Here is a 14,751-nt window from a genome sequence, read left to right as displayed (position 1 = left end):
CCTGCAGCGTGACTGGGAGGCAGCCAGGAGAGTTGTGCGGCACAAGAACCAAAAACCCTTTTGCCCACCATCCTTCTGGGGGATGCAAGATGGCACATTCCTGAATGGATATCCCCAATAAAGTCACAGCACAGCTAAAAATATAACTAGAATAATCTACTCGTATAAAAAATTAAACCAGAATGCACTTACTGCAGAGAACTAGAGGCGTTTGGCGGAATGTTTTAATTCAGTTGCTTGCTGGCTCATGAAAACTTAAAACACTATTTGCCATCCTTTGAGGATAGGTTTTGCATAAATGATTTTTATGTTCCTGTAATGCAGAATAATTCTCAATTGGTTTACTGCCTTCTGCTTAAGACTCTTGATAGTAATCTGAAGGGAGCTTTGCGGGAAATCCTTCCATTTGCTATTGGAAAAAGAACATTCTCTTTGGTATGTGGAATGACAAGATTGTATTGGTGTTATTTACTACATCGGTCTTTAGCACCAACCTCTGATTTTCAGACTGTTCCAGGGAACCATATCGGGGGCAGTTATGTCCTTGAGAAGACTGGTAATGCAAAATAGTTTTCCCACCATGACTGAACTTACTGTACAGCTGCATAGGAGTGTTGGTTGCATTCTGGGATGCATTCTGGACATTGGGAACACCTTAGGACTTCCGGAACAGGCCAGTGTTGAACGGTATACCCTCTACAGTATTTGAGTTGTTTGGCACACAGATTTGCAAGTTTCAGATTTCCAAGCTTCAGGAATCAGATTCCTGTAAACCAGCGTCTTTGGTTGTCATTTCTGCATTGTCCATATGATCTATAAAACCCTCACCCAGTTTCTGCAGAAGATGAAGATACCATGAGGGTATGAATATGATGTGAAAGGGAAGGTGTGAAATGGGGAAATCTTGGATCACACAGAAGTAGTAAGGATAGAAGGTTTTAAGAGGCTGGATGAGGCCATGGCACTGAAATCTGAGTAGCAGTTAATTCTGATCTTAAAATAACAAAACCCTGATAAAGCAGCTCAATGTTGTAAATGTAGTTTTTGCTTCTGCCTCTATTGAACTCTGTATTCACTGTCAAATATCGTCTGTTGTCATGCATCCATTCATTGAAACGCTCCTTACAGCAAGATAAATCAGGCAGTCCTCTTATCAGGGGCATGGGAAACCTGTGACCCTTCAGCACAGCCGAAATGTTGGGGATGATGCAGTCCAGTGTGTGAGGAGCCGCAAGTTCACCATCCCTGCACCATTGCAGTGGTGGGAAACCCCCACTCTTGCTTTTCACACACACCACCAGCCTTGATGACGGATGTTTGACAACAAAGCAATCTTAAAGTAGTGACCCCAAACGACAAATCTATGGGCCTTTTCTTTTTCTTTTTTTAAGGTCTGCTGAAAAATGAAGTAATTCCTGAAGTTGGAGAAGATGCTGCTGCTTCAGTTAATGTTGCAGAAGCTTTGTCAGAAGAAGAACAGGAAGAACTTAGAAGAGAGCTTGCTAAGGTAAACCTGTTATGTGTGGCCCTCAAAACTGATCTGATTCACATGTGTGAGGCACAGTTGCATTTAATATGGAGTTATGAGGCTGTCTTTCTGATAGTGCTGTTGGAAAATAATTTGTAATAAGCAGAGTTCTTATAATGGACACAGTGAATGGCCTAAGGCTGCGTGGTGCTGTTCTGTAGTTAATTGTGTCTTGGTCTCAGTGGAAGGTCCATGTAAAGCGGCTCTGTGTTTGTTAGAAGGAAAGTACAATATGTATAACCTTGATTTATGGCTTAAGCTACCTCTGTATGCATGAAAGGTTCAGCTGATTTTTTTGCTTCATATATTTGGCGGTTTTAACAATTGCAAATTCATTAAAGGGAAAACAAACCAAACCAAACAGAAAAACACAAGAAGGACCTCCAACTGGTTTACATTAACAATACATCTAAATATCAGTGCATCCATTTTAATTTACACATATTGATCAATATTAAAAAAAAAAGTAGTTCCTGGTTACCTGGTTACCTGTTGCCACACTTGCTTCAGTCAGCTCTGCCGCCTTACAGAATTAAAAAAAAGAGCTGAAGCAGAAGTTGGCATTAGGAATTGCAAATACAGAAGGCTTTGGTTTAGAGTAAGAACACTTGAAAGACATCGCAGACGTAGCACTCACTTTGCTCTGATTGTGCCTTCAAAGCTTTTCATGTTTCTTGCTCTTCGTTCTGTGACAGTGGGACCTGAAACAAAACATTGTACTGTGGAGCGATGCTGTTCAGGAACTCAACCATTCTTTTCCATTACCCTGCCCCAAATCAACATGGCCACTGAGCATTCTGTCATCACCAAACTGTTTGTGGGGTTCACCGTCGCTTAGGGGTTTTTGTTTTTTTTGCCTGAGGGCTTTCTGTAGTTCTGTTAAAAAACCCCAACAAAAAACCAACAACCCTGATTATCTTGCAGCCTGAACATTGGGAACAGAGGGAATTATATTGCCTTCAATCCATTACAAGTTTTAGATTTTTCTGTTTTGGTTTATGCTGTTTTTAATGTGAATGTTATTTTAAGTTGCTTTGGGTTGCTTTTGTGGGGAAAAAGCAACCAGTAACCAAAAGCAACCAATAAGTTCATTAATAAGTAGATGTGAAAATTACCCATGCAATTGAATTGGGGCTCTATTAGTTGATTACTGAATCAGAATCGGTTGGTGTTTTGTCTCAAACTGAAACCTATAATTAACATATATTTAAACCCTTAAAGGATGCAAGTGTAATTTGTTCCAAACAAGGAAATGTTGGTAGTAAATGTGAAAACATCTGCTCTAAAATAATTCCTCAGTAGCTTATGCTTCCCTAGTTGATTTTCTTCATGGGCTCTTATCTTGTAGGTGGAAGAAGAAATCCAGACTTTGTCACAGGTACTAGCTGCTAAAGAGAAGCATCTAGCAGAAATAAAGAGAAAACTGGGGATCAGTTCACTGCAGGAGCTGAGGCAGAACCTTTCCAAAGGGTGGCAAGATGTCACAGCAACAAATGCGTATGTTTCTTCACTTAAATTATTTTGCCTGAATGCAAGGGATGGGCTTGAGTTTCCTCGTCAGCTGAATTTGGTGGGCTTTCTCAGAGGAAGCCTTTGTTTCAGGATCTAGTGATGGCAGGTTATATGTTTGTAGCGAGGGTTTTAGCAGGACCATTCAGAGGATACCATTCTTCCTGAAATGTTAGTTTTCTGTACACCTGGATTCTCTTCGGTGGTGGGAGAGTATTCAGACACTTTGCATGAAGTCTGAGCTAGGAAAACTTTGCGAAGTGGTCCTTAATGTCTTGGCAAGGTTTAGTCAAAGCAGAAGGTAGCTTCTTTCTAGGGTTGGTTAAAATTGTTATACCATTAAGCATCTGGCTCTTCCAATGTTGTTTAACATCAATCCCTAGCAGCATGACCATTGGTCAGGGTTAAGCTGTAGTTCGACACACATATATTGGAGGCAGTGGTTTTTTTGGTTGTCCGGGAGATCGTGGTGTGAGAATGCCATTGCAATTGTTTTTGAACATAGATGTTTTCATTGTGAAAACACTTCCAATGTATTTTATGGGAAGCAATTGATAGAATCAGATACATACTTTCTTCATTTCTACACCACAAACACACACACATCTCAACATTACATCAATTTATCATCCTCATTGTCCACTGTGGGAACAGAATGCTGGGCTATATACAGTTGGTCTAGCAGGGCTGCACTTAAGTAACATCTGCAGGACCACAGCTTCCTGTCCCTGCTCTTAAGCACATGTGTTGAACATGTGGCCAGATGGTTCATTCTTTCTGGTCAGCTACAGTTGCTGAAAACACCTAATGCAACTGTGTGTAAAAGACTCAATATGGCATTTTGGCACCATCATCTCAGACAAAAGAACCTGGATGTCTTGCAATTTTCTAGAACCTTTTCTGGTTAAATCTGATAGGAAGATGAGGCAACTCTCCCAACTGTTTTCTTACCACACTAATTGTATCGTGGAGCAAATATTTTGCCATGTATATTGCGAAAGACATGTGTTATTGGCAAACCTTTTCCATTTTAAACCAAATCAGTTATACCATGTGCTCTCCTATAGATGCCTTGTTGTGACTTGTTATGCCACTTTTACACACACACACACACACACACACACGAGTTCTAAACCCAGTTTCTCTCATTTTGATAGAGGAAAGAGACGCAGGATACAAAAGCTAACTTTTCAGATAAATTTGATGTACCGAAGCTAGTGTTCACTGGAAATGCTAAGGGTTGAAGAAGCTTATATAAGCTGCCTTACTAGCAATGCATGACTTCTTAATTTCAAGTGCACTAGGAGCAAAGTAATGCGTATGCCTGTTCCAACACTTGTGGTGCAGGTGTTTGAGAATTGTGATAATAGGTTGACTTTTTTTTAAAAAATCTAGGTATAAGAAGACATCAGAAACACTGTCTCAAGCTGGGCAGAAAGCTTCTGCTGCATTCTCAACAGTTGGCTCTGCAATAACGAAGAAGTTGGAAGATGTGAAGTATGACTTTAATTTTCCCCTTGCCTGTAGTAGTATCTGTTTACACTGCGTAGGGTTTCAACAGTGCCAAACACAAAATTGCAAACCCTTCCAGGAGTGCAGAGTTGGTGGCTTGCAGCTGGGAACTGACAGCTTGATTCTATAACTAAGCTATTTATTTTGACATGAACAAGCAGGGAACTACCACCTCTGGCCTTGTGCTAATGGCATTCTATTTTTTTAATGGGTGGGTGGGGACTGTGCCACTTACATGTGAAATAGTCCCTAGTGCATTGAATGGACTAATAGTGATCCACATTGAGACTTACGTACATCTTTCCAATGTGCCTTGATTAGGTTTCTCCTATTCAGTGCACTTCCCAAGATATTTAGGTGCCTGAGACTGCAAATTGCATTTCCTTCCCGAGTGTTAACAAAGCTATGGCTGCATTGTGCTTCTCTCTAACGAAACCCCACAATTTGCCATCTGAAGCAGGCCACCTCAACCTACCTAATAGTTGGGCCGGTACTGCACTAATAAGATAAGTGCTAAATCTGGAGAGGTCCTGTATCTAGATGTTCCTTTCTTGATGTAATCATGTTGGAGGGTAGGCAGTAGGGAATAAAACATCAGTTGGAATGGGGTTGCATGTTCTCTCTTCTTCGGTTACTTGTACACCGAGAAAGAGAGAAGCCATCAAGTTACTGAAAGCAAGCATGTGAGAGCTGCATGAATCCCAGGCATATAGAAATAAATCAGTAATGTTCTGAGTACCTGCATTTTTGTGAAAACTAACTCCCCTCCTAGAATTGTGGCTTACAAAACTTCTCATCTTTTATTCTGTTTATGTTTTGTACTGTTGGTGAGGTTTTCTGGGGGTGAGGGATGGAACGTGCTTGTGTTGGGTTGTAACATCTCTAGGTATCCTTAGCAGAGCATGTGTGAACTGTAGCTTTGGATTCTATATCCTGGAAGCTTTAATTTTTTAAAAAGATTTAAATATTTGCATTGTTTCTGAGGTTGAAGGGCCCAATTGTTTTTCTTCATTAAAGCAGTGGTAGTGGGAACTTGTGATGAAACCTAATGGTATAACAGCAGCCACACAGTGACCTGCTTTGCATGTCAAGTTAAGCCAAACTTTGACTGAACACGAATGTATGAAGGTGTGGACCCTTGAAGAGTCTGCAGTCACATTGCTCCTCACTGGCCCTTTTATGGCTGTTGCACTGCACTAAGGTTTGGCTTAGCATGTCACCCGAACCCGGACATGTCATTAAACAAGCTGTAACCAGCTTGCTTTTGGCTACACCCCATGGCTAATATGCAGGGAGCTTAGCATGGTGTCCCAATCTGGGCTTGTGTTTAAGCTTGGCTTAGTTCTGTGCAGCTCAACATGGCAGCAAAAAAGGACTGGGTAGGGGCAAAGTGGCTGCAATTTCCTCTTTAGGAGCCTGCACTAAGCCAAGTTTGGGTTCTTCGCTATACTCTGGGCAGCTTTTCGTTGTAGACGACACAAAAATTTGGATCTTTCTTATTTCAGTTTGTCGGTGCTTGCACTCAGATTTCTTCACTCAGAATTAAAATCACTTGCATTTAATTGCACAATATTTCCTTGGAACTGCTGAATCTCAGAGCTAGATTTCATTGCTGAAAACGAACCCTTCACTTCTGTTGCTGCCGTTTTCTTCTGGAGTGTAGTCAGTTAACATATAAGTACACTACCTCAAGCTCACTACTTTTACTGTGAAAATCCCTGTGTGTTTATACTGGAACTTTCTCTTTATTTTTAAATGTTTGCTTGGTGTCCTACAGAGTGCACGCATTTACACATTCCTTTAGGTAAGATTGTGAAAAGTTGCTGTAGAGCATGCAAGTAGTCTTGTTGTGTAGTGAATAGCTCCTGACTGACCATAATACTGGGTAACTTGAAGGGGGCTAAAGTAGTTTTCCTTCCCCACCACAAAAACAACTTTTTTTAAAAAAGTATTTAATAGATTATTAGAAATACTAGGTTATATCCAATGAAGTTCTCCACAGAGAAGACCCATTTGTGGAAGGGATGTAGGAGGTAGCATATGGCAACTCTGAAGAGCACTTCAATGTTGTTAGCCATATATAATATGTGAAATTCAGGAGGGGGGGAGCCCTGTGAAGTTGATTTCAATAGCAATACAATTAAATAAGGAATGGAAGAGGTGAAGGGAGCCAGGGAAAGAGCAGAGGGTTTCTGTGGTGAGTGGAAGGATGCTGTCTGGATACCACATCCATCCATCCATGGACTTATCTGTTGAGAGCCAAACAGACGGATAGACACTGAATACAGGTTTCTCAGAGGTCAGGTCTACCCCAGGTTTTGCCACCTCTCAATCACAAGATGTACCAGAAATGTTAGACCTGTTATTTGATAGTTACATATGTTGGTTTGAATTTTTTTACTATGAGTAATTTCTGCAAGTTCCTATGAACCAAACTTCCCCTGGATTGAGCACTTAAAACATATTGAATAGCCTGTTTCAAGGGAATGTTACCAGTGATCAAATAACAACAGATTGACTTTGTAGTTAGTGCTAAGGAAGAGAGTCTTAGCGAGAACAGTTTCGTTGCCCCCTAGCACAAACCACACTGGTGGGTGGGATTCAACCAATGAGTCCCCTTAGTGGAAGCCCTGTGCAAGGACTTCCACTCGTGCAGTGAAGCTTCTCTCCTCTCCTCCGAAATGACTTTTTTTTTGGGGGGGGGAGGAGGTATTGGGAGAATCACTAAAACAGCACACAGGGGGATCATTATGTTTGACAAGCTTGAAATGTTTGCCACGATGGAACAATTTTCTTAGCATGGCATTGAATTTCTCCCTTTCAGATAATACTCTTCTACTTTATTGGAGCAGAATTTCAGCACAGAAATGAGCAATAGCTTTTCTTATTTATCTAAAACTCAGATATTTTTCCTGCCCCCTCTCTAGTGCCTTATATTATATGACTGAATGTTCCAGACCTGCTGGGGAAAGTAGAAGGGGATAGTGCTGTGCACATAACACATTCTTCCAGTGGAACATCTGAAGAGGGAAATTTCTGTTGCCTCCACAGTGAGATACCTGGGCACCAAACAAGAATAGAGGCACGATAATCCTCCTTTGGATGGCGGCACTGGAAGAATGAAAAGCAAACGATGTGTCTGCTGAACTTCCCTGTGCAGGATCACAATAGCCAAAAAACATTTTACCTTTTAATTCTTAGCAGTTTTGACTATTGTTCACTTGCAACACTGGGCACTAGATTCCTTTAGAAACATTGGAAGTTTCTTTATACTGGATCATAACCAGTTGGTCCATCAAGTTCAGTGTTGTCTACACTGACCGGCAGTGGATTTCAAGCAGGGTTTCTCACAGCCTTACTTTGGATGTGCCATGGATTGATGCTGGCACATTCTGCATGCAAAGCAAATGTTCTGCCACTGAGCTATGGCCCTTTGGGGTGTGCTGTAGCTACAGTGAGCATTTCGAGGAGGATAGCTTGTCTTTAATGCCTAAGCAAGTGGAAAGTGTGCTGTATTCTTTCCAGTTCTGTTGTCAATGATTGTGCAGCACTTGTGAGAGAAATTGGATCTGTGGCAATATAGGTCAAGGGGATGCAGGGATAGCAGCAGAACTGGGACTGCTACCTGACAACCTTGAGGCTGCTTCATCGCCAAAGAGCAGAACAGCTGGAAAATCAGGAAGAGGAAAACAGAAAAGAGCTTATGTGTGAGAGAAAGTAGCAACAAAGATGATAGGGCAAGAAAGTGAATAGATGTTAAAAGGTGAAAATGAGAGGTTAAGCCAGGCATAGGCAAACTCGGCCCTCCAGATGTTTCGGGACTACAACTCACATTATCCCTAGCTAACAGGACCAGTGGTCAGGGATGATAGGAGTTGTAGTCCCAAAACATCTGGAGGGCTGAGTTTGCCTATGCCTGGATAAGCACTGATGCGCCCGGGGGGGGGGGTGATGTGGTGAGTTAGAGGTGCATGTTCACACATGCACTTTGACTCACTTTTGGGGTGGTATGAATGCCAACTTCCTATTATGTAGGTGGTGGGGTTTTGGTTCTCTATGCCCAAGCATTCAGAGGAGCTGTTAGCAGTCTTCACAAGGCTAAAAAAAAATCAGATTTTAAAATATGATCCAGTTACTTAAACTCCAAGCTAGAAGACAACCTACAGTGTGAACCATGGTTTGTATCCCACTAAATCATACTCTTTGAGTAGACCCACTGAAATCAATTCAGAAGTTAATCATGACTTAGTTGGACTCAACCCTATGTAGCTAGTATCGGTTGTGTAGTTGGCAGACTAATTGGTGTTGCCCAAACTGTATATAGAAATAGTTTATATAGGAACATAATTGAAACATTCGGACCAGCTTAAGTGAGAACCATTTTTGCTTTTTCTCAAGATGGAAAGCTTTCTGTAGAACAACCTGTCCCTTGTTATGAACTGATAGCTTTCAGTAGCTTTGTTTTAGCTTCCTGATCATCTGGAACATGTCATAAAACTGACTTGTTTAACAACCGCATCACTAAATCCGGATAGGCTTGGCAGCATCTAATGGCCTATAAAGTAACAGCTCACCATAACAGTGTAGTGACTGCCCCAAGGCACTATCTACTTCTGTGTTGCTGAAGGAACAAGCATTATTAGTATACTGAAAGCTATTGTGATCCACTGTATAGTTATTGATAGTCCAGGTCCGATTCTTCCTTGCACTTTTCCAGGCTGGGTGAACAGATAAAATAATAGGTGCCTGGTATATCCTGCAGGATGGTTGTGAGGATGAACATAAATATGCTATAAAGAACATGAACATAAAGTGCTAATATAAAAAGAGGAGTGGTTTTTGGCAGAAGCTGATTGGCCCCATTCTGAAAACACATTGATATTGACTAACATACTGAATCATGTTTATATTCCTAGGTTAAGGTTTTAAAATTCTGGGTGTACTTACTCCTGAAGTTTACACTCATCTGATTAATCTGTAAAGTCTGATCAGTTACTTTAAGAACCACCCTGTGGAGTTTGTTTACTAACCTAGCATGATGTGCTTATATGTTGCTACTGCTTGCCTCTTAGTGGTGCATGGTGACAGATTTGCATGCCTGTCTTGAGTGTGTTGGATAAATATTCTGATAATGTGTTGGTACACGAAATAGCAGGGACACGGCTCACCTCTCCTCATAATCTGACTGATTCTCCTTTCTTTTAACGCTGCCGTGTAGTATACGTTGTCTACAACATTCAATTAGCATGCCTGCTATGAGGTAATGTATGTAATTGCATTAAGTTTTAGTTCCTATTCTAATGTAAGCAGGGACAAATAATATTGATTGCTGCAAATGCATATTTAAAACAGGTAAAGGTGTATTTGACTTGCCCCATATAGAGTGCTTGAGTAATGCCATTTTGTATTGAAGCAGGAACATACCCTGCGTTGTCACCACTGATTCTGTGGACTTCTGTTAGAGTAAGGAAGGTGGGAAAGGAGATGATAGATAGACAGACAGACAGACAGACAGATGATAGATAGATAGATAGATAGATAGATAGATAGATAGATAGATTCATTTGACCTATGTGCTTCTGCATAACTGCAAATACCAGTTGTGGAGAACATCACACAGTATCGTATGTGACGCATAGCATTGTTTATGATGTCTGTTGTAGGGGGTGGAGAAACAAACCTAAATAAAATAAAGGAATAATTGGGAGCTTTAAAGTGTGCTGCCTATGGCTTCTTGGCAAATGGGGTTTTCATTTGGTGTATTATATATTTGGTGCCAAATACAAGGTGGGATAGGCTACACTCCAGCGTTCAGCTGATTGGTGCTGACTGAAGCCCTTACTAAGATCAGCTGCACAGAACTTCCTTTGCAGCCCAGTTTGAGGTTAAGCTGGTCTGCAAAGAGAAATGTTTAATCTGACAACAGAAGATTGAGGTGGGTAGCCCAACGTGTCTGGCAAGCGCCCCCGGGGGAGTGTGTGTGTCAGAATCTGGCCCACTGGCCAGATCTAGTTCTCTCTCCCCTGGCATATAGGATTGGACTGGAAAATAATTAAATATAAAAAGGGAATTCTATAATTGCAATCTTGCAGGCTGCTGACTGGCACCATAGTTGTATCTTAAAAGCACTGTTCTGCTCTTCAAGTTTTTCTTTTAAGTGGTTGGCCATTGCATATACATTTTCTAAGGCCAAACAAGAAATGTAACTCTTGTTTTCTTTCCTGAATAGAAATTCCCCAACATTCAAGTCCTTTGAAGAAAAAGTGGAAAACTTAAAGGTAAATCTAATGACAAACTTCATTTTTAAAATAAAATTTAAAAATTAGTTGAGATTTCTAAATATACTTGATCTGTAGGTATTCTGCTTCCTTGGAACAGTGGAGAACATTTAACTACTATGGTGTCTACTAGCAGTACCACACCGTTGGGAACTAAATGAAGTTTAATTTCTGCATTGTTGAAAGAGAAAACAGAGGACAGGTTATTGGTTCTTAAGGGGACCAGAATGAAGTGTGCTCAGTAAAAACAGCCTGAGAAATGCAGTAGGAGGACAGTGTTAGTTTCCCCCTTTCTCTCCCCATATACCAATTTGAAGCACATTTGAAACTCTCAGGAAGTCAAACTTGCATTGAATTAGGACATTAGCTTATACAATGCCTTGTGTGCACCTACACCCTGAGGATATGCTTAAGGAAGGCTACTAAAATTATAACTGATTTAGATAAAAGTTTGTACACCCCTAATAGCATCATTGGGGGATGCGGGTGGCGCTGTGGGTAAAACCTCAGCGCCTAGGGCTTGCCGATCGCATGGTCGGCGGTTTGAATCCCCGCGGCAGGGTGAGCTCCCGTCCTTAGGTCCCAGCTCCTGCCCACCTAGCAGTTCGAAAGCACCCCTAAAGTGCAAGTAGATAAATAGGTACCGCTTTCTAGCGGGAAGGTAAACGGTGTTTCCGTGTGCTGCGCTGGTGCCGGCTCGCCAGAGCAGCTTTGTCACGCTGGCCACATGACCCGGAAGTGTCTCCAGGCAGCGCTGGCCCCCGGCCTCTTAAGTGAGATAGGCGCACAACCCTAGAGTCGGACACGACTGGCCCGTACGGGCAGGGGTACCTTTACCTTTACCTAATATCATCATTATTATGTGCCTTTCAAAAGAACTCATGACAGTATAGAAAATAAATCTTACTGGACAGTGTTTTAGCTACTGACCTTACCTGATTTTTTTTAGTATGTCTCTCCAGGTGTGGCATTTCTGTAACCAGGATTATGCAAATTGGCATAACCATCTTTCTACCTTATCTATAGGGCACAGAGATGGTTGTTTTAACACGTTGCTTGCATGTCAAATTGGGGATTACATCATTTATCTACCTCTGGTATTTTACTACAAAGTTTCCTCTACTATTGCTGGGGCTAAACTTAATCTGTATGCTAAGATGCTCGTGTGTACACACTTTATTCAGTTGTATCAACCTGTTTTCCAAAAGCTCAGAACTGAAACTGTTCCCAGTAGAAATACATAATGGATGGGAAGCACCTGTGTTCCTTTGCTGTCTAAACTTGGATTGGACAGAGAGAAATAATATTTGGGTATATAGCCATAGGCTGTTAACCATAATTGCAGTTTAACTTCTAAAGAGTGTAATCTGAAGTCTCTAAATCTCTCTTCAGTATAAGGTTGGGGGAACCAAGCCTGCTGGGGGTGACTTTGGAGAGGTCTTGAACTCTGCTGCCAATGCCAGTGCCACAGAAGCTACTACAAAGCAGACAGAAGAGGAGACTCAATGATTGTCCTGCCTTCCTTGTGCTACCCACTGCCAGATGCTGCAAGCAAATGCTGAAGCACAACACCTCTGCTGTAGACTCTTCCAGGATGTCCTTCTGTTTAGCACTTAGCTTTATAGCTGTTCAATGTAAATCGTTTCTATAGGTTCAGAGTATTTTTGAAACCGTAAAATACACTCTTGCCTATGTTATCTGTGGGATGGGGAATTTTTATGCATTTTGAGTATGTAAAAAGATTTATTTCTGGTCCAAAGAAATCATTAAGGTTTTACAAAAGGTTTAGAAATGGGAGACTCAACACTGTTTATGATGGATGCTGGGACGAATAGCAGTTGCCATGTCTCTTCATACTTAATTCACTGCCAAAACCTTTGAAAACTTCATTGTTGTTTTAAGTGTGTACCTTTAATTGGTTCTGTTGCAAGAGGTTCCACAGGCAGAATAAGTTTGCTTTGATATTGCAATGTTAAGTTATCAGTGTATGTGTTGTGGTCTTGGTAAGTGGACACTGAAAGTAGGGTGATTCCAACAAACATTCACTATTTTATGGTTTCCCTAAAAAAATAAAAATCCTGATAGTAAACTTCTCTGAACTGTTCCAACTAGCAGAGATGACTTTTCTTCTGGGTATTAGAAGTTGAATTCCAAAATGTAAAATGAGGCAGGCTGTTAACATAAATTATATAGGCTGAAAGCCTACTGCAAAGGGAGTGGTTTAGAAGCACCATACTTATAAAAATAAAATGGTTGCTCCCTTCCACTTGCTAGTTGATGAAAAGGAACTTTCGACTAAAAGTCCATGTTATTTCTGCTGCTTATAACACTTCCCCCTCTCAATCAATAAATAAAGTAAGTGTATGGTACCAACAGTGCAAAGTCGGCTATGCATTTCCATTTGGGGGAAATGCACATTGGAATGTAGGCAATATAGACCCAAGCTCTGAATTGGCTGCAGTGGAAGATAGGAATAAGATAAAATGGGCAATCTCACAGCCTGGAAATACAAAAATGAGCACGGTCAACTCCTTCTATGCTTAAAAATGTTCTCTTAACTAAAACCTGTTGCTGATCCTGTAAAAAGACTTGGCTTCCTAGAAGCTAAATGCACTCCCACCTTGTATGTATACTATGTGCCTGCATTAGAAATTTCTGGCACACTGTAAGGTTATATTTAGGAGAAGTGTTTTGCCACATTAATCACAAAGCTTGAAATGAACTAGAACACATTCTTAAAAGGTGCATTGCAACTTAGGCTTCATCTTTATAGCTGCACCAGAGCAGCCACAAATAATGCCTATTAAGCAATTTTGCTGTATTTGACAGCGTTCTGTAGCATTTCAGATTTAGCCTCAATACTTGATTACTTGTTAAAATAAAAGCATTGTCTTCTCAAATGTAAAATGCTACTTTGAGTTGGCTTGTGTCTTTTAAACAAGGTTATCCTTTTCAAATGAAGGTCTCAATTAGAGCTTCTAAATATGCATTTGAGAGACCACTTCCTTTCTAGATGGAGTTGGAGGAGGAGCGAGCATTTTGCTCACTGATTCAACCGGGGCACCCAGATATTGTGATGGGATGCAGCGGTACCCCAAGGTGCTTGAGAACTAGGAAAATGCTATTTGTTTTAGGTCATATTCTCAAAAGGTCATGTCTGGACATCAGTTTCCGCTTGGATCCATTTTCAGTTTCAAAGAATGGTCATATACCAAGTAAGTACTGGAATTCCAGGATTTGATTTGGAGAAAAAGGTCCAGAGAATTGGGTGTCAAGCTTTGGGTCTTGATTGTTATTGAGTGTTGTTATACTTACCTGTCCCCCACCCACAAGGCTTACTCTGTCTCCAAAAATATTTATGTCTTACACACTGTTTTAAATATAATGAACTTAATCATATGCGGGTGGCGCTGTGGTCTAAACCACAGAGCCTAGGGCTTGCCAATCAGAAGGTTAGCAGTTCGAATCCCTGCAACGGGGTGAGCTTCCATTATTTGGTCCCAGCTCCTGCCAACCTAGCAGTTCGAAAGCATGTCAAAGTGCAAGTAGATAAATAGGTACTGGTCTGGCAGGAAGGTAAAGAGTGTTTCTGTGCGCTGCTCTGGTTCGCCAGAAGTGGCTTAGTCATGCTGGCCACATGACCCGGAAGCTGTCCGCGGACAAACACCAGCTCCCTCGGCCTATAGAGCGAGATGAGCATGCAACCCAGAGGAGTCAGCGACTAGACCTATCGGTCAGGGGTATCTTTACCTTTTAATCATACCTAAAATAGGCTAGTCTCACAGTAGCCACAAGGTGGAAGCACTTGAACAAACTATTTTAAATGAAGATATTGAGATAAACCATTATATTTACAACAGCAAGAGGGCGTTTTGTTTTCTAAACTTTTGAAAAAATAATGTGTCAGGCAGGTTTATGTCTTGT

General features: G+C 41.1%; 1 protein-coding gene across 3 annotated transcripts in view; it reads left to right on the top strand.

Moving 5' to 3' along the window:
- Positions 1-13,734, top strand: part of LOC308593040 (tumor protein D52-like) — a 39,877-nt gene extending 26,143 nt beyond the window's left edge. The window contains exons 2-8 of one of the 3 annotated variants that reach the window (XR_014010666.1): positions 1,392-1,507; positions 2,877-3,025; positions 4,433-4,534; positions 9,768-9,809; positions 10,779-10,827; positions 12,220-13,513; positions 13,570-13,734. Coding sequence is in view for 2 of the 3 variants with exons in the window: in XM_081205234.1 (XP_081061360.1) it covers positions 1,392-1,507; positions 2,877-3,025; positions 4,433-4,534; positions 9,768-9,809; positions 10,779-10,827; positions 12,220-12,336 (575 nt within the window). In the remaining variant the exon portion in view is untranslated. Of the gene's footprint in view, positions 1-1,391; positions 1,508-2,876; positions 3,026-4,432; positions 4,535-9,767; positions 9,810-10,778; positions 10,828-12,219 lie in introns of all 3 variants that reach the window. The other 2 variants (XM_081205234.1, XM_081205235.1) reach the window with 2 other exon arrangements.
- The last annotated feature ends 1,017 nt before the right edge of the window (positions 13,735-14,751 follow it).

This window comes from Podarcis bocagei (genome assembly GCF_964188305.1).
Source record: "Podarcis bocagei genome assembly, chromosome: 8".
NCBI classification, from domain to species: domain Eukaryota; kingdom Metazoa; phylum Chordata; class Lepidosauria; order Squamata; family Lacertidae; genus Podarcis; species Podarcis bocagei.
Note: the sequence above shows the minus strand (reverse complement) of the source record. Positions and strands in the feature narration are given on the sequence as shown.